This window comes from Alternaria atra (genome assembly GCF_907166805.1).
Source record: "Alternaria atra isolate CS162 genome assembly, contig: 25, whole genome shotgun sequence".
NCBI classification, from domain to species: domain Eukaryota; kingdom Fungi; phylum Ascomycota; class Dothideomycetes; order Pleosporales; family Pleosporaceae; genus Alternaria; species Alternaria atra.
Window position 1 is genome coordinate 2,550,199 of NW_025091323.1, and position 23,343 is coordinate 2,573,541.

General features: G+C 51.4%; 9 protein-coding genes across 9 annotated transcripts; 5 read left to right on the forward strand and 4 right to left on the reverse strand.

Annotated features, from left to right (window-relative positions):
* Positions 1 to 486: 486 nt before the first annotated feature.
* Positions 487 to 2,333, reverse strand: ALTATR162_LOCUS5882 (uncharacterized protein; the record flags this gene model as incomplete). The annotated part of the gene is made up of 2 exons (XM_043313502.1): positions 487 to 1,818; positions 1,872 to 2,333. 2 exons carry the CDS (start codon positions 2,331 to 2,333, stop codon positions 487 to 489), a joined length of 1,794 nt encoding a protein of 597 aa, XP_043169437.1.
* Positions 2,334 to 2,971: 638 nt separating this feature from the next.
* ALTATR162_LOCUS5883 (uncharacterized protein) lies at positions 2,972 to 4,740 on the forward strand (the record flags this gene model as incomplete). The annotated part of the gene is made up of 7 exons (XM_043313503.1): positions 2,972 to 3,216; positions 3,266 to 3,480; positions 3,530 to 3,596; positions 3,644 to 3,752; positions 3,805 to 4,020; positions 4,071 to 4,139; positions 4,189 to 4,740. 7 exons carry the CDS (start codon positions 2,972 to 2,974, stop codon positions 4,738 to 4,740), a joined length of 1,473 nt encoding a protein of 490 aa, XP_043169438.1.
* Positions 4,741 to 5,164: 424 nt separating this feature from the next.
* On the forward strand, positions 5,165 to 6,628 carry ALTATR162_LOCUS5884 (uncharacterized protein; the record flags this gene model as incomplete). Its single annotated transcript, XM_043313504.1, has 1 exon — positions 5,165 to 6,628. The coding sequence occupies one exon, from the start codon at positions 5,165 to 5,167 to the stop codon at positions 6,626 to 6,628; it is 1,464 nt and encodes a 487-aa protein (XP_043169439.1).
* Positions 6,629 to 7,756: 1,128 nt separating this feature from the next.
* ALTATR162_LOCUS5885 (uncharacterized protein) lies at positions 7,757 to 8,353 on the forward strand (the record flags this gene model as incomplete). Its single annotated transcript, XM_043313505.1, has 1 exon — positions 7,757 to 8,353. The coding sequence occupies one exon, from the start codon at positions 7,757 to 7,759 to the stop codon at positions 8,351 to 8,353; it is 597 nt and encodes a 198-aa protein (XP_043169440.1).
* Positions 8,354 to 8,771: 418 nt separating this feature from the next.
* ALTATR162_LOCUS5886 (uncharacterized protein) lies at positions 8,772 to 10,827 on the reverse strand (the record flags this gene model as incomplete). The annotated part of the gene is made up of 5 exons (XM_043313506.1): positions 8,772 to 8,980; positions 9,035 to 9,521; positions 9,567 to 9,979; positions 10,028 to 10,125; positions 10,175 to 10,827. 5 exons carry the CDS (start codon positions 10,825 to 10,827, stop codon positions 8,772 to 8,774), a joined length of 1,860 nt encoding a protein of 619 aa, XP_043169441.1.
* Positions 10,828 to 12,065: 1,238 nt separating this feature from the next.
* ALTATR162_LOCUS5887 (uncharacterized protein) lies at positions 12,066 to 13,911 on the reverse strand (the record flags this gene model as incomplete). Its single annotated transcript, XM_043313507.1, has 2 exons — positions 12,066 to 13,195; positions 13,323 to 13,911. The coding sequence occupies 2 exons, from the start codon at positions 13,909 to 13,911 to the stop codon at positions 12,066 to 12,068; spliced, it is 1,719 nt and encodes a 572-aa protein (XP_043169442.1).
* Positions 13,912 to 14,853: 942 nt separating this feature from the next.
* On the reverse strand, positions 14,854 to 16,069 carry ALTATR162_LOCUS5888 (uncharacterized protein; the record flags this gene model as incomplete). Its single annotated transcript, XM_043313508.1, has 3 exons — positions 14,854 to 15,029; positions 15,080 to 15,844; positions 15,991 to 16,069. The coding sequence occupies 3 exons, from the start codon at positions 16,067 to 16,069 to the stop codon at positions 14,854 to 14,856; spliced, it is 1,020 nt and encodes a 339-aa protein (XP_043169443.1).
* A 586-nt stretch (positions 16,070 to 16,655) lies between these two features.
* ALTATR162_LOCUS5889 (uncharacterized protein) lies at positions 16,656 to 17,816 on the forward strand (the record flags this gene model as incomplete). The annotated part of the gene is made up of 1 exon (XM_043313509.1): positions 16,656 to 17,816. One exon carries the CDS (start codon positions 16,656 to 16,658, stop codon positions 17,814 to 17,816), a length of 1,161 nt encoding a protein of 386 aa, XP_043169444.1.
* A 719-nt stretch (positions 17,817 to 18,535) lies between these two features.
* ALTATR162_LOCUS5890 (uncharacterized protein) lies at positions 18,536 to 23,314 on the forward strand (the record flags this gene model as incomplete). Its single annotated transcript, XM_043313510.1, has 4 exons — positions 18,536 to 18,596; positions 18,650 to 19,911; positions 22,109 to 22,746; positions 22,945 to 23,314. 4 exons carry the CDS (start codon positions 18,536 to 18,538, stop codon positions 23,312 to 23,314), a joined length of 2,331 nt encoding a protein of 776 aa, XP_043169445.1.
* Positions 23,315 to 23,343: the final 29 nt, after the last annotated feature.

The window sequence follows — 23,343 nt, forward strand, 5'->3', positions numbered from 1 at the left end:
AATGCGTACGAGACGTGGTACGTGCAATGGCTTCAACTATCCGCCTCACCCGCTGGACTGCCTGCAGCAATCACAATGTCTCCGTTTCCCAGTATCACTTCGCGCCTGTGATAGTTGTCCAGATGACAAGTGTGCGTGGAACCGTGTAGCATATGCGACCAGTCTTGACGTTAATATCGTTGTTCATTGTGTGTTCTTGATGGCATTGCTTGGGCTCCCAATACACGCCCGACATTCCACTTGTCTTACAACGCGCGGCCGCGGCTCGACTTTTGAAAAGTAGGTACATCGCTTGATAATGACTCTTGAACACCTAAAACCTCAGTCTTACCGTGTACTCCATCACCCGCTATGCTAAATGACTATTCCATAAATCCCAAAAGTAGTTGACGAGGTATGTTACTAACACACTTGGAAAAAAGCGGTATACATGATAAGCGAAAGACAAGAAGCTGGCCCGAATACGGTGTTGACAACGCGACACTTTCAGGTGTTGACAAGCACCCATCTCTTCTCCTTCTCAGTGGGGCCTACCCTTGCGGCGACTATGCTCAAAGTATTGCTAATAGCATCCTTGGGTAACTTGGGGAACGCCTTTTTTAGCGCTTCGATCATACCAATCTTAGTCAAATCCTTGCCCTCAATTTCGGCTTTGAAAGCCGGCAGCTGCTCGGTGGGTACCAGTCGCTTGGCTTTCGCAGGCTTAGTCGGAGTCGCTGCGGTTGACTTTTGCGGGCCATTTAATGTGTTGAGCAAACCGTTCATAGACCGTTGTACCAGAGGCGCTCGAGGCGGGTTCATAGTGTTATTGGCAGGGCTGTCTTTCTTCGCGACGGTGGCTGCAGTTGAGACTGTCGCAGGATCTGGCGCCCAGTATGCAGTGGAGAACGGGTCGATCGAGCTCATTTGTGGATCCAATAGGAAACCCATCCTGAAATCCTTGAAGTCGGTGCATATGGCATCAGAACCGTCATTCAACCTGGATACCCTATCCGCGTCCTCCCAGCACAAGCCAGTACTGACAGGAACCAAATCGCCACTAATAAGTCGTCGTTTGAGTTGTGGGTCTTCCTCGTCATCAAGAAAACCGTCCATGTCGTCTTCCGCCTCGTCTTCGTTGTCGTCCTCTCCATCGGAGTCCAGATCTTCTCCTTCCTCGGGCTCGTCCCACTCCGCCTCTGAGTCGTAATCGTAATCAGTATCCTGTCGGACCCTAGCAAGAGGATTTCGTGCGAGCCGAGAAGCTTCCACATCGGTGTATGGCCTGGTATATGTACCGTAATATGGCGGGCGTACGTCCTTGCAGAAGTGGATGTACTTCATCGGAATGTCCTTGAGCATTTCTAACGGGCCTTTGTCTGCAGTCAGGTCGATGGGCTGATCCGATGAGCCGTTTACGCGTTCGACGACTTCCGCGATGGTTGCACTCTTGCGAATTCGCTGGTTTCGTTTCGGGAAAGAAGATACGAATATCTCTCGTGTGATGGTCTCAGCACTAGTGCTCCTCTGCGTAATAATATTCTCCAGTCGTGTTCGGGCAGCCTCCATCCGCTCCGGGTCGTCTAGTAGAGGGTTTGCCGACGCAAGGATCGTGTGTGGAGGAAGGTTGAATGGTAGGAAGTATCGCTCGTAGTCTGACTGTGCGTTCTTAACAATGGTCTTCTGTGGAGATGGAGGGGTCAAATTAGTATTGACTCGAGATATGCAAGGTAGAGATACGGCTGAGGCAGTGGGGTTCTGGGATGAAGCTACCACTGCCTGTCCTGGGCTGGTTCCCGCCTTTGGCTTCACAAAGAAAGCGTTGAGCTTCATTTGGGACTACTCCGAGGTTAGCTGTTTAGTTTGCGGTGCAGGAATGATGATCGACTTACCCGTGCCTTCTTTGCCTTCTCCTCCTCTATCCGTTGCTGCTCCTCCTCTTTGAGACGCTTCTTCTCATCTCGTTCTTCATTCTTCTTCCTCTTCTCCTCCTCTTTCTGTGCCTTTTGCTCTGCCTTGATCTTCTCTTCTGCCTCCTTTTGCGCTTTCTTGTCTTCTCGCGCCTTGGCCTTCGCTTCCTTCTCTAGACGTTGAGCATCTTTTTCTTGTGAAGTCACCTTCCGTCTCTTGGGCGGTTGGGAGGCGGTTGGGGCGGAAACATTGCTGCGGTCTGGAATGGTTGAACTCTGGGCGCTGCTCTTGAAGGGCGATGGGGTTTCGACAGAAAGCACTGAGAGGGGCGTGGAGGCCTCTGATCGAATTTGTTTGACCGGAGTTGAAATGGGAGATTCGATGTCGTCGTTCTCGTGTGGACGCTTCTGGGGCACCGGCGCAACGGGCGTGGGGTCCTCCATGTGTGCGGTGGCTGCTAGAAGTACAACCTATGGACTTCTGCGAGTCTATCGGGTACCGAGAGTAAGGGAGCTGGCGCTCAATTGACAGAGTTGTGTTGTAGTTGGACAAACAGGGCGGTTGCGGTAGCGGACGTTGATGCGGGAGGAGACGCGAAGGTGGAAGGCGCGACGCGCAGCGCGTGGAAGGCGTGAGCAACTAGAGCTTTCGGGGGCCTAGCGTGGGGAAGTGCGACTGGGGCCAACTATTCGAATGGCGCATACTTTAGCGATTTCATGTCCTGATTTCCTGTTAGCGTTAGGGCGGATTGAACACGAACATCGATATCCTGAGCACCATCATCTCAACGGTAGAAGTGACCTCGAATGATCTCCAAGCAGCTGCATTATTACAGGTTTGGTGAGCAAGCACACAGAGTGGACCTGCCTTTTGTGAATGCGGTTGCGCGTGTTGTGCTTACCTTTTCACGGCACTCACATGCCAAACACGTTCTGCGAACAACTTCCTCGTCCCAACATTACCTGGGCATCATGCAACTCTCGTGCTTTCTTGAATCTCAACAATCTATCACTTGCCTTCTAGTGAACTAGGAACTATCCACAAAGTGGCAGACCATTGTTCGCCGCTCCACAGTCCCGCCATGGATACGAGCGATTTCGAGGACATGTTATTTGGTGACTTTGACAAGCAAATTACTCCTGACGACGCCCTGTCCGAAGACTCCGATGAGGAGCTTCTTTTCACTACTTCTAGAGAAGAAGCCATGCTGTGGGGTATGTCGAACAGCTCAGACTCGACTCTTCGAGCTGCTGGTAGCGCCCTGCATTCTCAGGAGGAACATCAGTGCTACCGACCTGTGCTTAACGAAAGACCGATACGCGACAGGTGCTTCATGGTTCTTAAGCTGAGCTGGCTAGAGCTGACCTTTGTACAGATATTGGGTGATCGCTCGCATTGAAGCAATGCTGGAGACGATTGTGGACGCCTTGCTAGAAGAGCATGAAGCCCTCACCATCACTCTGAAGTCGCGTGCAGCCCTATCTCGCAGACGAACTACTACCGTAGGTGACGGCCAGGGTCTAGTTCCTAAACCGAAGGAACGCGATATCAACTTCCCAGGAGTCAATGCACAAGAGGCATGGAACTTCAGTGGGTTCACCCACATACGTATATTCAGACTGGACTAAGACTCGCATAGCCGTGCTGCTTCGCATACTGGAGCTTATCCATTCTAGCCTCATTACAAACACCATCATGACTAAGAGGTACATTTTGTTCTCGTACACCGACAACATGACCTGACCCGATACAGAGATATATACTACCGACATCCAGACCTCTTTGTCAAGCAATCAGTCGTCGATCGATACATCGATGACTTGGCTTGTACCTTCGGCATCCCTCGGTCCCAACTGAATGTGGTACGCGAATCTTGGTGATATGAGCGGAAACACAGCTAATGCTCTATCTCAGACTGCTGCCGCAAAAAGCTTATTAGCTGGCAACTTCAGACTAGTTCGGTATGACGGTCATCTTGTAGACGGTATGAGCGAGAAAGAGGTTGGACAATGCCCTCGAGCCCGTGATACCTCTCTAACAACTCGCCAGGGTATGCTCGTTCCCAATGTCAGTGAAAACGACAATGTAGATCTTACAGAAGTGCATTGGGTTCTCATCATTGAGAAGGAGGTATGACTGATGCTCTAAGAGTCTTGATGTTACTGCTAATGCATACCCAGGCGGCCTTCAGGTCCCTGATGAGTTCACCACAGTGGCACACCTTGGGCTCGAACGGAATCGTACTGACTGTAAGCTTGATTGTGTCCGTTACCGAATGTTGCCTAATCACCTTTACAGGCAAAAGGGTACCCCGACGTTGCCTCACGATCATTTTTGAGTCAGATAGCGGATAGCGCCCCTCATATCCCTATGTATGCTCTTGTGGATCTTGACCCTGATGGCATCGCCATCCTATCGACGTACAAGTATGGCTCGTATCGCCTTGCTCATGAGAACGTTACACCCACTGATACAACTGCGCCGGGTTTGCCAAACATCCGCTGGCTTGGTGTAAAGAGTCACCACATGAGCCGGACTCCGGTGGACGAAGAGTACACAGACACCAGTGCGATGCCTCAACTCCAAGGTCTGATGAGACTGACAGCACGCGACCGCACTAAAGCAGCACGAATGCTGGAATGGAACTTGATCGGCGTTGACGGTCCCGAGCAAGGCTGGCGACGGGAGCTGCAGATGATGCTGATGCTCAATATTAAAGCTGAGATGCAGATATTGGACGAACTGGCTGGTGGGCTAGCGTCCTGGTTGAGCTACGAGCTTGGGCAGGCAGAGGAGCTGGTGTGCGCGCAGCCGATGGACGAACACCCAGATGAGAGGATGCTGTTTTGAGACCTGCAATACCCCTGAGGATCATGATGCACTTCTATACGCAAAACCTACACGTGTCACCTTCTATTTTGTGATTGACAGACGGACCAACGTGCAGCAAGGACTATCGTGGAAACAGTTCGGGAAGTTGTAACCAGTGCGACACCTCTTGGGCACAACAAGAACTATTCAAGTCTTTTATTTGCGCAATTGAGGACAATGCAGGTGACGTGCGATTGGATTGACATATTAGGGTAGCTGTACGATGGTGTGACCAAGGCCCAATGATGGCGGCCGGGTCGGTGGTGGGACAAAATATTCAGCCAAGCGTGGCCCGCGTCGGCCGCCAGCGCATCCTTCTCGATCACGGCAGCTCACCCAACAACTCAGACGGCGTCGCATAGCGGCAATGCATTGACCTGCAGCTACAGAACCAAAACCCACAATGTCCGGCATGTCTAATGACCCGCGCGTTCCCCTCCAGGCGCCATCGCTCCCGCCCAGCTCTGCCCCTCCGACCAGCTGTGAGCAACATGGGTCAGGTACCGCCGAGTCGAACTCAATCCCACAACCATTGACGCCTGCAACGACCACCAGACAGTCGGTACCCTTGGGCGTCTTTTCGACCCTCTTGGGCAACAACACCACGTCTACACTTAGTGCCAAACCTATACTGTCCAACGAACCTGTCCTCGCCCACACGCAACCACTAGATGCACCAGAAGGCACGTCTGACTTGACGGCGAGCTCAGGCTCAGTGCCCAGTGCGACTACTACCTTGACCAACACAATCCCACCAACTCAGTCTGCTGCATTGCGCGCCCTGAATGCGCCCGCCTTCCATTCATCGGCCTCCAAAAGCAAGTCTGCAAAGTCCACTTCTAGTCGGACAACCGTTACCAGCCAGCCCGTCGTAGTACGCACGTACTCGGGCTCGCGGCACGCTTCACGCCCTGGCTCCGGCTTCAACACCCCACGCTCATTTGCTATGAACGGACAAAATCACGCTTCAGCCCTGTCAGCGGGTCTGGCAGGCAGGAGCGAGCAACTACCCTCCGTCGACGACTTCTCCTTTTCGGCAATTCTTCGCGCTGTTGACCCTGAGATTAGAGACGCCATCGATGCAATTGCCGAGATCTGCGCGCGAAGCAGAATGAGTCTGGCCGACGAGTACGATTCCCATCTACCGCCGCAGGGAGAAATAACAGGCGGTGGTTCGGGATGGGCTGCCAGCACAGGGGCATTGGTGGGACGAGGTCGTCTCAACAGAATCAGTCAAGGATGGACTGCTGCCGACAACACACTGATGGCTGTGCCTGAAGCGAGTAGCTCTAGTGAAAGGTTGGCGCAAGAGGGTAGGGCAGAGAACAGTAAGAAGCGTAGCCAGTCAGCATATGGCAGCTTGAAGAGCGTCATCAGTGGTGGTAGTGGCAAGAGAAAAGCCATCGACGGTGACACTTTCCGAGAGCAAGAGGCTGGCAGCTCGAAACAGATCGAAGCTCAGAATGCAGGACCGGCTTGGGCGGTTCATGCCTCGACCTCATCTTCGCATCCAGCCATAACCATTGCCGCGCCTACAGCCTCGAAGCACCTTTCCCTCGACACATCATCGGCAATGCAGGGCGTTGTCGTGGATACTGATGGATCGTTGAATACCCGGCCCCAGACTGCAACACCCCGAAGAATCCCTTCACATCAACGCGGAGCGTCCATGCGTAGTCTTCCAGCCTCACGAGCACGTTCTGGTACTTTGGGCTCTATCAAATCATGGCTACCATGGCCCCGGCCGGCGGGTCTCGACCAGAACAGCCGATCAGAGCTAACAAAAGCCGAAGATCGACTTAGAGACATGTTGATATCCTCTTCGCAAAACCTCGGGAAAGGTAAAGCAACAGTCCGGGTCGTTTAAGAGTTGCATCAGTTTCGCGTTTCCAAAGCGTTGAATATCCCCTTTTGGACCTAATTGTTACATATTGCTGATACCCAAGAATGAGTTGAAAGTGTACAAAAAGTGGAGTGGTGGATTTTTGTGCCTTGTGTAGGACTGACGAAGCCAAAGACGATATGAAAGATACGAATAACGTTTTATGACTATGACTAACGATGATAAAAGAATGGTTTAATAGCAATAGTACGAACAACAATACAAGTCTACTTGCAGTCCCTACTCCGATCTTTGCTGAACACTGATAAGTCAACCTAGTAGCTTCAACATATCTAGCCTCTTCGAGTAACAAGTATGCATTAAAACGTGGGGTAGCTCCTTAGCTCCTTCCCATATCCGTATCTTCGTTGACGTTATCAAGGATCATGCACCCAATATCAAGTTTAAAAACATCCTCAGATACCCAACTTTCTCCACATCAAGATGAACTCAATGGTACTCAAAACTAGACCTGTACGCGTCGACAGCTTAGTTGATGCACCACCGATCTTGACACTCCACAAAACACTCACCCTTTCTGACCTCTGCGATGACGTCTTACTACTCATATGCGACTTCCTCGACCACCATCACAACCAAACCCCCTGGAAGCAGCTCTCCCTTACAAACCGCCGTCTCCGTACTCTCCTTACTCCTCAATTATTCAAAGCGCTACGCATCGCCGCTCCGCTCAAAGCTCTGGACACGAACACCCTGACATCCCATCTACACCACCATGTCCAAACACTAAAAATAGACATGTTCGGCAGTCTGTGGTGGTGGTGCTCCGGCGCCTACGTATCTGGCAGTGACGCAGTTGATCTATTTACCTTTATGCGGGGCCTACCGCGGTTAAAGAGATTGGAGGTGAAGATGATGAGTCGGAGTTTGGATATTTTTTCTGCTGCATTTAGCGACTCTGACTTATTACGTTCTGGGTCCGATGAGGGGTTATTTGATCTAAGGGGAGTAGAGTCATTGGTTGTGAATAGCAGTGCTGCGTTCTTAGCCAATTACTGTCCTGATTTGAAGACTTTGGTTCTGAAAGGTAAAGGGGATGGGGAGGACTGTGCGATGGAGAAGTATACCGAGTTAAAGAGTCTGTTTGAGACCATGCCGTCCCTAAGTTCGCGGGACGACGATGATGGCTCGCTTCTCAAGGCCGTAAAGGGACTGAAAAGTTTCGATGGGAGTGCTGCCTGGTCTTTGGCTGAACTGACATTCCTTACGACTACATTCCCGCACCTCCACCATCTCATCCTACGCAGTGAATCGTACTGCTACCGAGCCGACATCGCGTCCATTATGCGTATCCTAGGCCAAGGCTTGACACATCTAAAGACGCTACAAATCAGCAAGATTGAATATCTAGACATGGGATATCGGGGAGTGTGGAAACGAGCTGTTATGGAATGTAAGACTGAGGAAGCAAGACGGGCGTTATGGGAAGGGAATGAGAAGAGGAGGGTGGCAGCTGAGAATGAGGTTGCTAGGTTGGCTTTTGGTGGTTTAGGGTCGCTGGAAGAGCTGTGGGTGGGTGAGAAGAGGGTTGCGAGACGATCACTACAAATGAACGAAGGTGGTCAACAGAGTTGGGTATGGGAGCGCGAGGCCGATGGGATGGGGGACTATGCACTGGTCGGGACAATGTGGGCGAGGTATCAAAAGGAGAGGGAAGGCGTGATTGAGAGGAGCGAGCTGGGGATGTGAGGAAATGGAAGAATCAAAGTATTATGATAAAAACATTAAGAGATACTGGGGGTACAAAGACTCAAGTAAAGAGATGTGGATGTTATAGAAAGACTGTGAAGTGTTGATCAATCGCAGGCAAGCGCAAGTACATGGCGAGCTCTCCAGTCAAGAACATATGATTTACTACATATAGTGTCTAAATAATAACAACGTACATCATACCGAAGGGGAGAACACGAGCACGAGTGATCCGACAAATGCTACACAGAACCCACATACCCAAAAACAAGCCATGCAGTCAGCCCTTATATGAACCATGCACAATCTGACGCCAAAGTCAATGCAACAGAACACACAACTTTCCATCGTACAGGCCATCATCCACCAATCACTCATGAAACCGTATATGCGTACCACGTCAAGCTATTGGCCAGTTCTATCTTCCGTAACCGTTACTCGATCCACTGCCCGATGGCATTGGGGACGCCGAGGCTGGTTTCCAGATCTTTACTCGCATATCATCACCAGCTGAGGCGAATGTAGTGGGATCCTTGGGGTGCCAAGCTACGCTATTGACGCAGCCGGGATGTGCATCGAGAACTTCGATGAGAAGGCCATTGGAGCGCCATATATATATTCGTGAGTCTGCCAACAGAAATTAGTGATTGAATCATGGGACATCAAACTATGCAGACATACCTTCGCTGCCGCTAACTACAAAGTTTTCGTTGGCGCCGCCAAATGCTGATCGGATGATGAATTGCTTCTGAGCATGTGCCTCGAAGCGTTGAACCACGTCACCAGTATCAATCTCCATAAGCTTGATCTGATCGGGGCTCATGCTGACTAGCATATGCCGCGAATCTTGGCTAATCATGACACTAGTCAACTTGACATCGTCGAGCTGGAATTCCGCAATCTTTTCGTAACTGGCAAAGTCAAACACAACGATGGAGCTTTCGGTTATAACGACTAATCGCTGGCCGTCGGGGGACATTGCAAGGTCGTTCGCCCGGAGCTTTCCTTCATCGCAGAAGTTGTGCTTGAGTTGGCCGTCGAGATCCCAGACTCCGCAGCCCATACTATCATCTTGTGATCCGATAATGACCCGTGTGCCGGAAGGATCCCAAGTAGCTGTCGTGCATGGGTAAGTGAAGTCGCTGATACATTGTATACATACGCCAGTCTGCTAAAGTTAGTCAACATTCTCGAACAGCTTTGTTTATCGTACCTTGACATCCCATATCCGTGCAGAGTTCTCTGGTTGTGAACAGCATGTTACAATCTTTGTGTCATCGGGACTCCAAGCAAGGTGGGTGACACCAGATTCCCGGTGTTCATCAAGCTGATGTAACACTTTGTACGTATTGGTTTCGTAAATGATGATTGTCGTATCCTTGCTTGTTGATGCGAGTTTGGTGCCGTCATGTGAGTACTGCAAGAACCACACCTCATCCTTGTGATGCCTCAAGTCAAGTACAGCCTTTGTTGGGAAGTCATCTCTTTCGCAGTTGTGGTCCAGGTAAAGAGAGGGTGATGCGGCTGTGTTGTGATACAGACAGTTTCCAATCCAGCTGTCCTTTACCTCGTCTAGCAGAACGGATAACCGGTGTTCCGGGATCATGATACTTGGTGATATGGATTCTTATGCACGTTAGTGGAACTCTCCGAAATGTGTTATGTATTGCTTACTTGAGAGATCAGAGAGCAGATGCATCCGCGAGTCGCCACGAGCACCGTCCCATTGAGCTTGGTTCCTGAGGTCTTCGGCAGACTGGCACATCATGAGTCTATGAAGCATTAGCTGAGTGGTGCGTGGTCATGGGGATATGAACTTACGCTGAAAGTGCATGTAACCTCCCTACGTCTTGACGAAGCGGTGTCAGTTCTTGTCGAAGTACGGCAAGCGCTTTGCTCAGATCTCTCCGCTCAAGTAACTCCAGATACTTTTGCTGCTTCAAACAGAACAGCATAACCTCGCGGTTTGCGCTCTCGGCTAGGGTCAAGCCTGCAGAACGCTGCGAGTTTGGCCGTGAACTTGACTTGCCCCATGGCTTTCCGTAGGGGGCGTCCAGACCAACACTTCCCCCAGTATCATACGTATTTGACCCAAATAATAACTCCTCGGCTTCTTCCCAATCGCCGTTCAATACCGAGGTTCGGAATGCCGCAACCGTCGGCCCTTCGAGCTGAAAGCCACTCTCCTTGCACAATGCGCCCGCAGCACTGTGGTATCCCAAGTCCGTCAGGCTCTGTATCAGTATCCGCGTCACTTCTTCCCTGTCATGGCCAAAGAAAGTTGTAGGTACCGTCCCGCCATTCGCTACCGGCCCTCCGTTCGTGTATGAGCCATTGCTCTCGTTCCTGCTGTGCGTACTCCCATTCGCGCCCTTGCTCGGGGGTGACCTAGGCCCTGATGACTGTGATGATCCGTTTGCAAAGTTCCGCGATGGTGATTGTGATGATTTGGAGTGGTCGTTATCAAGGCGCATCTTCCCGTCTTGTCTGCGCCTGCGCTTCGAGATGTGACGGGTTAACCTGCCTCTGATTCCGCTAGTCAGAGGCTCCTGTTCGGCTTCGTCACTATCAGAGAAGCTGTGCCTGCGCTTCCCGGCTGTAGTGTGTTCGGACGGCAGGATAGTGGCGTGCGTTTGGTAGGAGGATCGAGTGGCGGGCACGGCTTGGTTGGAGGGGGCAGAGAGTACTGGGGAAAGAGAAGCGGGAGAGTTCGGGGTGGATGGGTGGTCGGAGGCGATTGGGGAGGGAGAGTTTGGGGCGGTTTCGTCTGCCAGGACGAACGCTGGGTCTGGTTACCCGCAGATGACGCGGGTATGGATTGGTGGCAGCGCTGTGCCTAACAGGGCGTTGTGTTCGGGATTAGGTAGATGGCATAGGTAGTTTCGAAGGAAGACACTGTGGTGTAGTGCGCGTGGAGTTGTTGTAGGCCGCGGAGAGCTAGTGAGGTTGCGGAGGTGAGCTCGGGGGTTTGGAGCAGCTGGAGATGTCACGAGCCGAGAGATGACGGTACCGTCGTCGGCGTCTTGAACCCTTGATGGCGACACAACTGCTTGAGCTGTGCTGACAGGAGAAGTGCTGATACGTGGCCGTGTAGAAGCTGTAGAAGCCTCTAGCCGTCGCCTTGGTGGTGGTAAGATAGTTTGTCGAGGTTCCGTAGCTGGGGACCTAGGCGCAACCGGATGCGTTAAGCTCATGTGCCAAGTGGCAGCCGCGATGTGTAATAGGTCACCCTACACTGCAGTAGAAACAGAATCCGGGCACATTCAAGGCAGAAACGTTTACAGTTGAGTCAGTTCAAGGAAACAGGCCTACAAGCTCCTGTATGAAACGGTCAAATGCAGGCATGCGTCCAAGATGCTCGGGTGGATCCGTTCTTGTCACAAGGGACCTAATCGCGCGATAAGAAAGGAAGCTAACACCCACACCATGGACATGGCACTGCCCACCAGTACATCGCGGCTGGAGCGCGATTTCTACACCTCAAGACGACTTCTTGCGAATACGGCCAAGCAAACACGTCATGTGAAACAAGGTACGCGCTGTTATGCTGACCCACCAACGAGATCCAGCGTAGCCTGCACTCTGCCGTTCAATCAACCGCAACCTTTTAATACACTCAACACTCCATGCGTGTTTCTATAATGGCATGTTTGTAGTAATTCTTGTTGTACTCCATGGTTCGTTGTACGCCTACAATCACTCTAATTCTCATCTACATCTTCATCGTCGCATTCTCACCCGCCTCATGCTCCTTGAACCAGTTCAAGAACTGGAACAAACTAGCCTTGGGCGTCCTCTCCAGACTCGTATAGTTAACGTACTGCACTCCGAACCTAACCGACGTACCAAGCGCCCACTCGAAATTGTCCAGAATGGACCATCCCCACGCTCCAGTCACGTTAACGCCATCCTCGTGAATCGACAGCAGGATATTGTCTAGGTATTGCTGGAAGTAATCTGCTCTCTTCAGGTCCCAGAGCGCTGAGTTCAGGTTTGACCACTGTCCTTCGAAAGGCTCGGCGAAACCAAATTCGCTGACAACGATGTCGGGAATCGAAGGGAAGAGGACCTGGGTGATGTGCTTCAGGTAGCGACGCACGCCGGCAGGTGCCGAGTAGAACCAAGACATGGCTGGGTCAGCGGCAGGACCAATGGGAAACCCGTTAGGGGCTGCACTTGCTGAGCCAGCACAGTCGGGGAAGGCTGGGTGTGAGCGGTTGCTCGTGCACGATTCCAGGCCGCCATCAACCTCGAAAGCTAGGAAACTGGAGTAAGGGTCGATGGCGTAAAAGTCGCACGATCCTTTGATCATGTCTTTCTCCTCTTGTGTGAACTCAGGCAAGAGGTCGCCAAGTGTGTCTTTAAGCGACTGCGGGTAATCACCATCCGTCCATGGCCCACCAAACCAGCCAATGCTGAAGTCAAAGTTTCTTTGGCGTGCGACTTCGTCTTCTGGCTTCGTGCTGTTGGCTTCGAAGTAGTTTCCGCTGTTCTTAAAGGTAATGCGGCCACGTCCTTTAAACTCTTCATGATACCACTTGGACACCTTTGCGTGCGCGAGCAGAGTGTGGTGGCCACACAGGAACCGGGCTTCGTTGCCACCGGTGACACCGTTTGGTGCGGGATAGTATTTGCCTGCCGGGTAACCCGCGTATTGCCAGTTACAATACTGGGGCTCGTTGATTGTAAACCACTCGTCGACATACGCGTCATATCGTGTAATGACAAACTTGGCATAGTTGAAGAAGTCATCGACTACACGGCGATCGGTCCAAGCACCGTATTCATTGAAGATGGCGAGTGGAGTATCCCAGTGAAAGAGTGTGACAGCGGGGTGGATACCTGCAGATGTGGAGGTACAAAGTCAGTATATGTCTCAAATGCATTTCGTACAGTCGCAACTTGCCATTCTCATGCATGGTTGCGATCACATCATCGTAGTGCGCGATGGCTTCTTCATTGACTGGACCGTGGCCAAACGGGAAGAAGCGCGGCCAGGAAAAGCTGGGACTGAAGGCTTTGATTCCTAGACTTGCTAATCTGGCAAAGTCCTGTTTGTACAGGTAGTAATGCTGATCAACGACATCACCAGTCGTGTTATCAGCGACAAAGTTCGGCACTCGGTGTGCCAACAAATCCCAGATACTGGGTCCTTTGCCTTCGTCCTTGGCCGCACCCTCAATCTGATACGCGGAAGAGCTGAAACCCCATTGGAAATTTTTGGGAAGCTTCAAGCCCTGTGCTTCGGGATATCCACTACCTACAAGAGCGTGGTAGTATTGGGGGTCTGGCTGTGGGTACGCCGTTGGTTCTGGAGTTGGAGTAACAGTGGTGGTGATAGGGCCTGTTACAATGGGACCTACCATGTCCCAGAGAGATGCGAGGGCATTGGGCGAGAAATCGGTGCGGTTGTAGGCAGTAGGTTGTGCAGAGGCGTTGAAGCTTGCAGTTGTGTAGCCCGAAGGTAGAGCATAGGAAATAGTAGCTGTTCCATTACTCTGAGCAGCAACCGGTGTAGAAAGCACAAGAAGGCTGAATAATGGCAGTAGTTGATCCATCTTGAGTATTCAGACTCGAATGAGAGAAGTGATGTTCCAATATACAGTACGGGTCAGAGAATACTTAAGGCAAGTACCTCAACGAGACCCATCCGTGTCATACCGGATAGTTTCATAGAGCTCCGCGCTAACATAGACCTTTTGGGCACCATTCTTCTAGGTAAAAGGAGATTACCCGGAAATTTGAGCTCGGCGTGCATGGAACCCCTCAAGAAGATGCTCAAAAAGATCCTCGTACGTCCGATGTACTGGGTTGCGGAAGCTAGCAAAGGCAATCGTTGGTCAATCGCAACGAGCTAAGGTAAGCTCCAAGCTTCGCCGCGGTATAGAACCCTCGTGCATAAGGGTTCACTCGAAGCTTGGAGACGTCATCAACGGACAGGTCGACGGAAGAACCGGCGTGCATTCCGTGCCGAAAAAGGCATAGAACGAGATTGCAGTAAAATGATTGGTGGAGGCAAAGCTTCTCGAAGCCATGCGCGGAGCTATTGCGGGGAAAGTAGCGACCATCTTAACTAATTGTTGGGTCCCCCAAGAAACATCGTGCGAAGCTGTGTACCTAGACGGCAAGGTGAACGGTCACAAGGAGATCGGATGGCATCGGCGGTCCGTCGACCGTCGCTTGGCCAGAGTATCGGTGAAGAAGATGATGCAGAAAATTGCGGAATCAACAAACGCAGTTTGACAAAAGGCGGTATCGCTAGTTGGCAACACAAATATCAAAGATGTAAAAGACTAGTATTTTGATTCGTTATACTCAGGCGCGACAGTCGCGCCTGAGGTATGTCGTGCTCGGTTTCGACCAAGTGGATTCATTGAGTTCATCGCTACATCAAAGAGATTTAGACGAGATCTCACGATGTTCGCCGGGTATAAAGTCTGCGCCGTCCAAGTGACAAGGACAAATAATCCTATGTGAGGATGTCTTCGTAGTAATAATGCTTAAGCCTTGCGCTGCTTTTTCGAAGGCGGTTCCTGACCTGACTTGCGACCCTTGCCCACCAACGCGCGGATATCGACTGGTTCTTGGTCATCGTCATCGTCATCATCGTCGCTGGCATCCATAACATCAAGATCTGAGAGGTCTTCATCGTCTTCGTCCTCGTCAAAGGTGCCCTCTGTGATTTGTTAGCGATAGACAAGGAGCGGCCGGATGCACGCGACGTACTGTAGTACTTGATGGCGTTTTGCCACATGTCTTCGGCAATGATAGTAGCAACCTCATCACCACCTGGGAAGACCTCGATCTCCTGGTAGTCTTGCGGATCTTCCTCATCTTCATCGTCATCCTCCTCATCAACCTTCTCTCCACGCTTGATCTTCTCAAATCTTTCCTTCTCCTCCTTGGAAGCCTGTGCTGACTCTTCGGCGCTTACCCATCGGTACCCTGATACGAAAGAGAAAAGGCCAAAGAAGCTTACTGAGGCATCTGTAGCTGTTTCAATCTTCTTTGCTAAGTTCTTGTACTCCTTGGTCTTGGTTTCCTCCTTCCTGGCAGCGCCATTGGCAGTGTCGGTTGCCATCTTCTTTCTCATCTCGCCAAGCTTGTATGCCGCGTCTGTCAGACCACCGGTGAGGTCCTTGTCCTTCTTCCAGTTGATCTTGACGGGCTCGGAGACAAGGCCTTGCCAGTCCTTCGTCTTCCTGAACCAAAACTTCTTCTCTAGTACCTTGTCTTCGAAGTACTCGTTTTCGCTGAAACCGAACTTGAGCGAAAAGCTGCGCGGGGAGCCATTAGGGTCGTTGAGCTCGAATCGTGACACCTCGAAGGTCTCGAGGCACTCTGCGAAAACCTTGGAATCGGTGGGTTGGATAAAATTGTCGATCTCGGGAGGCGCTTGCTCGAAGACAAGTGACCAAAAGTGTGGGATTTTTGTAACAAATTCGGCGCGCTTCTTGTAAAGAGAACTTTGGAGAGCTTCAGCTTGGCGGACTGTAATCGTGTTAGCAATGTGATGCCTTTTATTTGAGAGACCACATGGGCGCAGGCTATCGCGGACACAGGCTGTGTGAGCGCGCACTCGGCACCTTTGGAGCTGCGTGCACGATTGGTATTGTGACAATGGAGCTGCGACTTACTGATCTCTTCCTCGACGTCTTCGAATTCATGCTCAAGAGCCGAAAGCTCCTCAAAACGAGCAGTGAATTCTTCAGTCATTTTGGTGTCCATAGTATGGGAGCAGTGGCCGCCAGGTGAGCAACAATCAGACATTTCAGATCCAAGATAGGTGTAAAATGGTGGAAAGCTCAGCTGTGAGCATTTCTCTCAAAATTTCCGAACCGCTGCAGGGATGTTCGCGCGTCACTGGCTCCACTTAAAAAGGCGGAGGTATCCCGCCCCACGTGCACGTTCGTTCTATCATCTCCACCCATTTAGATGTAGACGATCCATACCCGAGACACATCATTTCAATACCAGCAATGTGGGAGATTTGAATTGTGAAGCCATGATCAGAATCTTTCTAGAGTGGTCGACATGATCAGAGCCTTGAAAGGCAACAGGCTACCGAGGTCGACTCCAGGAGTCATAGACGACTTACTGTCGCTCCGCTTCAACTTTGCACGTGGTGCACACTTGAACTTTCATGATAGGCAGCAACTACCCCCCTCCTGCGCTTTCTGGTTCATTCGTCAACGCGCTGAATAACGACCCGTGTGTTACGATAGCCAGCGTTCCAACGAAAGAAACACAAAATACGCTTCTACCCGTTCTTCAACAACGGTCTTCACAACAGCCACCAGTTATGGGAGGTCTCGCATTCGCCAACGTTTCGAAAGACCCAGGAAAGCCTGTCAAGATTCCCCGTTTACAACCAGCGCTATACAAGACCCTTTCTACACATTATCAACGCCTTTTGGAGACACTGTTCGAACGCGTTGTTGTCCCACGCGATGCTCCAGCCAAAGCAGACCACGGCGATATTGACTTCTTGGTAGAGGGCATTCGACCGCCAAACACAAAGGACGGGATATGGTCGGTAATACAGAGCACCCTCCAAGCTGATCTTCATCTTCCGCGTGGTGGATCATCCTCCTACGCAGTACCACATCCAGAGTTACCAGACGCACATGTACAAGTCGACGTCGAATTATCCGTTGGAGATGAGACCCCAGAAAGTGCCGAGCTCTTCAAATGGACACGCTTCATGAAAGGCGACTCCGATCTCTTGCAAATCATTGGTGTCTCTCATCGTCCGCTAGGTCTGACCTGCAATGATCAGGGCCTGCACGTACGGATAGCAGAGATTGAGCCATACAACAAGAAGAAAGCCTTGTTATTTCTGACACGAGATCCTGACAAGGCAATCGAATTCTATGGCATGGACGTCGCAAAATACTGGGCTGGATTTAAAGATGAATACGATCTCTTCGACTGGGCTTCCAGTGGGAGATTCTTTTCACATAGGATCTTCGAGGGTCGTATCGAGAAACACAACGATCGCGCCCGTCAAGCGAAGCGACCCATGTATCAGCGATTTGTAGAGGATTATATGCCTGCGCATTCCAACAAAGGTGCCACAAGCGACTGGACTAGGCAGCAAGTACTGCAAGCTGCTCTCACGGTCTTCGACAAGAAAGCAGAGTACGAAGCTATGATGTTAGAGCATCACCTCAAGTCTGCGGAAGAAGAGCTCTGGAAGGAGGTCAAAGTCGCGGTACCCATACAGAGCAACTCTCTGGCTGTCGTTGTGAAAGGTTTGAAGCGATGGGTTGTGTTCGAAGGTGATCAGCCGCGCATTTCGTCTGAGCCCAACCTCGACGAGCCTTTGATCTGGTCAAAGTTTGTTACAGCTGATAACAAAGACGTTGTTCTGGAGTGGGTGAGGAAGAATTGGGCACAAGTCAAGTCTTTGGAGAAGGCGCGTGCAAATGCGGCCAAGGAAGCTGCGAAGGGGTCATCGTGAATCTAGGTCAGAGCAGAGGTACTGGGAGGTTTGAAGGTGCACGTATATTGTGCCTCGATTTGGCCTAGGTGCGGGAATGACAGGAACAACCTCCAGAAGTAGTGCAGTAGGTACTATTTCCAACCGCGCTCACACGCATCGCTGCACGCATCTGAAATTTCCTATTTTCGTGACGTAACTGCATGCGTCTTAAGCCGATGCTTCCCACGCAGTTGCGGGCCTTCTCAACGCGATCATGATCAGACCATGCTTCACGATGCAAATTTTCAGTTTTGTAGGGGTAATAGAATCGAGTTTCGAAGGGGTAATACAGTCGGTTTTGAAGGGGTAACAGAATGCCTAAATGTGGGTCGTCATGGTCGAGCCTGCTAGTTCGGCCCGATGAGGAAGGGAAGACGGATCACAACGATTGTCAAGATTTATCCGATAGTCAGAGTCGCTGTCAGTGAGTTGCGCTACGCTACGCTACTCGCTATCTTGCCAAGACTGCGTTCCAGCGTTGCTCTTATCTTTTTTGCTTTGTGCGGTACCGAATGGTGACGAAACTTCAAAGGCACTTGCACTGTCGAACCGAATCTCGATTGGCAGAGCCCAGCTACCACAACGTTACTTTTTCGCACCGAATAGCTTGAATCCCATCCACGGAGAGTCTTGTACCCGGTTCCTGCTAGATCAAGATAAGCCCTGCAACAACCTAGAACCCCTAGCGCTTGAACAAGATGGACGACCAATATCCAGAACTGCAACTGCCGGAGTCACGGGTATTGATCGTCATAACGGGTACACATCCACGAATAAAGCAACATGTAACTATCAAGTGCTGACCTCAATAGGTGGCACAATATGCATGCGAAAATCTCCAGACGGACTGGTACCTGCACGGGGCTTCCTCAAAGCTGGACTTGCACCTAGGCCGGTCTTCAACGATGGATCTTACCCTGAGCCTTTGGAGATTGTTACTGACGACAAAGGCACACGCAAAGCCGTCCAAAGTCTCAGGACCCCGGTTAGCACATATGAACGCCGCGTGCGATACTGCGTACTTGAGTTTGAGAAGTTGCTCGATAGTAGCTCTATCGACTCCAATGGCTGGGATCAGATCGCGCGGACGGTCCAACGAAACTACCAACTCTTCGATGGTTTTGTTATATTACATGGTACAGACTCCCTCGCCTACACGTCATCGGCGTTGAGTTTCATGTTCCATAACCTGGGGAAGCCCGTGATTTTGACTGGATCACAAGCGCCAATGATGAACTTGCAAACCGATGCGCAAGACAATCTGTTGAACTCTCTGATCATCGCCGGCCACTTCATGATACCAGAAGTATGCCTTTTCTTCAACTTCAAACTATTCCGAGGGAATCGCGCCACCAAAGTATCCGCGGAAGACTTTGATGCGTTTGGTAGCCCCAACTTACCACCACTGGCCACTGTATCCTCTACCAAAACCAATGTCCTGTGGCATCGCGTCCATAGATCTGTGGACCTTAGACCTTTTACCATCCAGACGAGTCTAGATACAGCACATGTAGCCTGCCTACGCGTGTTCCCAGGTATCACGCCAGCGATGGTAGATGCAGTCCTGCGTTTGGAAGGCCTGAAAGGGCTAGTACTGGAGACCTTTGGAGCCGGAAATACTCCAGGAGGACCGGACAGCGCAATGACCCGATGCTTAGCGGACGCGGTAAAAAGGGGGATTGTGATCGTGAATGTAACTCAGTGCTTAAGTGGTAGTGTCAGCGCCCTGTACGCACCCGGGGCGTTCCTTGGTCGTGCTGGCGTTGTCTTTGGCCAGGATCTAACCTCAGAGGCAGCGCTCACCAAACTAGCCTACCTCCTCGCACTACCGGATGCTACACCCGAAGAGGTTGCGAAGCGCATGTCTGTTTCCCTACGTGGCGAGCTTACTGAGACCACACGCACCCATTTCGAGCACCCGTCAAGGAGCGGTGTCCTTACCCCTGAGCTCTCAAGTCTCACAGCGCTCGGCTATGCTGTTCAAAAAGGCGACCTGCAAGCGACAAAAGACATCATTCGAGGAGAGCCTCGATGGCTACTCAACGATGCCGATTATCAGATGAACAGCCCCGTAGTAAGTGCCGCTCCATCCAGTCAGCATCCGTATGCCTATCTCTATTCTTCCTTCTACATTCCAAGAACTGCATGTAATTCGATACTTTCATTATTCCTGTATCATGTAAGAACCGGTATCGGAAAGAGTTGCACAATGTTTGCAGCATGGCTGGCAGCAGTCCGAGACTGGCAGCACATACACCATTATCAAGATAAAGACACGAGATGCCGTCGGCACCAGAGGAACAGAGCCAAACAGCTCTCAGTTGTGTCCCAGTAGTGCGGTGAGACGCAGTCGCTTATCTTTCAGCCCATTACTGCACTGCATTCGGTTCTGGAGCGACTTTATTCCGTCGGAGCGAGATTGCGTTCCTTGCTGACGTGCCCATGTAGCATCTTGCGGCAACGAGCCCCAATGTTGAGATTCTGCGAGACTTCCTGGCCCAAGGCGCCTCCGTGCATCTTCGAAACCGATCAGGAAATACCCCGCTCTTCTTGGCCGCAGCGGCTGGCTTACCAGATCACGTACAGACACTAATTGATGCAGGAGCTCATCTTCACAGCGATGAAGTCAGTGCCGCAAAGCTGCATGCATCAGAGGGCGACGGCAACGCTGAAGTTTGGGCTCGTGTGATTGGATAAGCGCGCAGCACGTTTAGTACTGCTGGGAGCACGGTCAATGGTGGCTTCTCGTTGGCTGCAGCCTAGCGACCGGAGTGTGTCTCTCTGATGAATGCGTGGCGCCTCAAAATGTCGCCATATATCGCACGTCGGTCCCCAGAGTCTGGTGACGCACCGGGATCAGCCCGACGTACATTGCGGCGAGGAGCGTGAATCATTGGAGTTACGCGAAAATATCCCGGCTGCTATCAATGAGCGCAACCCACTCGGGATGTTACGGCCAACATGAGCAGGTGGTGGTTGACAGCCGTTGTACTGTAACGCTGGTCTGGTCAGGGTCGACGTAGACATGAAGGTATACACAACTCATCCTGCTAGAGAGGCCCGCTATTGGTGTGGGGAAGCTATTCAAGTGCGTGTCTACATATAGATTGAAGATGTACATAGACCAGGGCCTCCCGCTAAAGGAATGGAGACCTCGGGAGCTTGTTTCAGTTAGTAAAAGAAATCTCTGTGCCAAGAACTGACACTGTGATGGCCCTTACACTCGGAGTAAGTCGATGCTAGCACGTTCCCTACAGGTGACGGTGGATGGCTCCGAGCAAAGCAACGTGGACAGCACAGCTGTTTCTGGCGGCTCCATACTCCCGTTACTCGCGGTCCCTGAACTTAGTGTATCCCCCGCATCGACTCGCAGACACTGCCCCTCTTTGATTTCTCTGCGTTACGAGCAGATTCCAATGTGGAGCCCTCGTCTGTGAATTAGCCTACCAAGCTCGTTGCAGTCTGAAGATAGTGCACGTTGCTCGCTTGTGTATGCATAGTACAGCGTGTTGAAAAACGAAACGCGATTCTGCGTGATAACTCCGCAATCGCCCAGGAAAGCAACTCTAAGAGTCTCGAATAATAGAGTGGACCATTACGGGCATATTGCGCTGGCCAACTGTGGTAAGTATTGGCCGTGGTCAGGTGTTCGCGATGTCAAGCGGAGCCTATTCGCCCTTGTGGGTGGACTATTAGGTAAGGCTTTTCCCAGCAATGCAAATGACGAGCCCAAACTTGGCTGTAATGTCATACAAAAAAAGGCTCAGTTTTGAGCTTCTCCTGTTTCTCCGGCCGGCGTCTTTGACCCGTAGCTCTTCTCTTTAAGCATTGCGTGTGTCTACGTCAAAGGTAAATGAATCGGACCGCAACCTCAACCTCAGAACACGACGACTAGCTCCGCACAACCCTGCATAGGTCGCCTCACGTGCCTGCCATTGATCGCACTACCAAAGGCTTGACCACCTTTGTGTGTTGCGAGCACGTTATTATCCGCCCGCCGAACCGGCATCGCTGACGCCGCCGAACCGAAACGCTCCCAAGGTTACGACTACCCTTACACCAAATCCTTATCTCACCCTCACCCGCCTTTGAGCTACTGCCTACTTTCCGGAGCCCCAGGTGACGACTCCCCGGTATCCTCGCGCCTTGGCTCTATCTGCATTTTATATACACCCACGGCTACCCTTCCGAAAGTCGCAACCTCTGAAGGACCCTAAGAAAAATTCTCTAGAACACGTCTTTTTTTTTTTTGCCCAAGTTTCACTTTCAAGGATACACGAATGCAAAGGACCGTCGTTACCATCAACAGCAATGGCCGCCAATCGGCGAGCTTCATTCGCGTGGCCGCCGCACTAGGATGGCAAGTTCGAGCGCAGATGCGAGACCTGAACGGAATAGTTGCACGGGAGTTGTGTGAATTAGACAATGTTACCGTCTACATTGGTGCGCTAGAGGACAAGAAATTTCTCGACGATCTGTTCAAGAGCGCGCAATGCGCATTCATAAATACCACACACTGGGGGGACGAGGTTGCTATTGGTCGATCGCTTGCCGATGCCGCAAAGAAAGCCGGAATTCAACACTACATCTATTCAAGCATGCCAGACCACTCTGTCTTCGGCAACAACTGGAGAGCGCTACCACTATGGGCACCAAAATTCACAGTCGAACAGTATATCCGCCAAATCGGCCTGCCGGCAACTTTCGTCTACTGCGGCATCTACCACAACAACTTTACCGGCCTCGATTTTCCGCTATTTCGCATGGAGCATCAGTACGATGGGAGTTTTGTTTGGCAAGCACCTTTCCACCCAGATCAGCCGTTGCCCTGGTTGGACTCGGAACACGATATAGGACCAGCTATTTACCAACTCTTTAAGGAAGGTCCACGAAAGTGGAATGGCAAGCGGTAAGCGTACTCTGCGTTTGCACATCCTGGTCCGCATTATGCGGACAGTCTCCACAGTGGTTCGACCTGCTGGCGTCGTATCACTGGTCATCAACTGTCAAATTTTCTGCTGTTTTCTCGTGTGCTGCTTTGACGTGCCTGCATTATAGAGACGCTGAAGCGCACGTGTAATTTTCGATTACGTACTGACTAATTTAGGATCCCTCTTGCGTTTGCATCGATGACCCCGCGAGAAGTCTGCAAGGCTTTCAGTACCGGTCTCCGAAGATCAGTCCGCTACAAGCGGGGCCCCATAGTGATCAACGTGCCCACACCCACAGGCTATCGGGAGCACCTTTCCGCACTGGAGTACACGTTGGGAGAGAAGGGCGCGCCATACTTCGGACCTGATCTTGAGCCGGATGTTCCCAAGGTCTCCCTTGAGCTGTGGGAAGGAAACCGTTCCATGGAGGAGTACGCCCAGGAGGTATTCCCGGTAGAAGAGGCTGCCAACGGCCTTACATGGATGGAAGAGGTAGAGACGCCTAGGAGAGAGATCGAGATCGACTTTGAACAGATCAATTGCTGACGGCTGGCTTCATCTTCCAGGGCGAAATC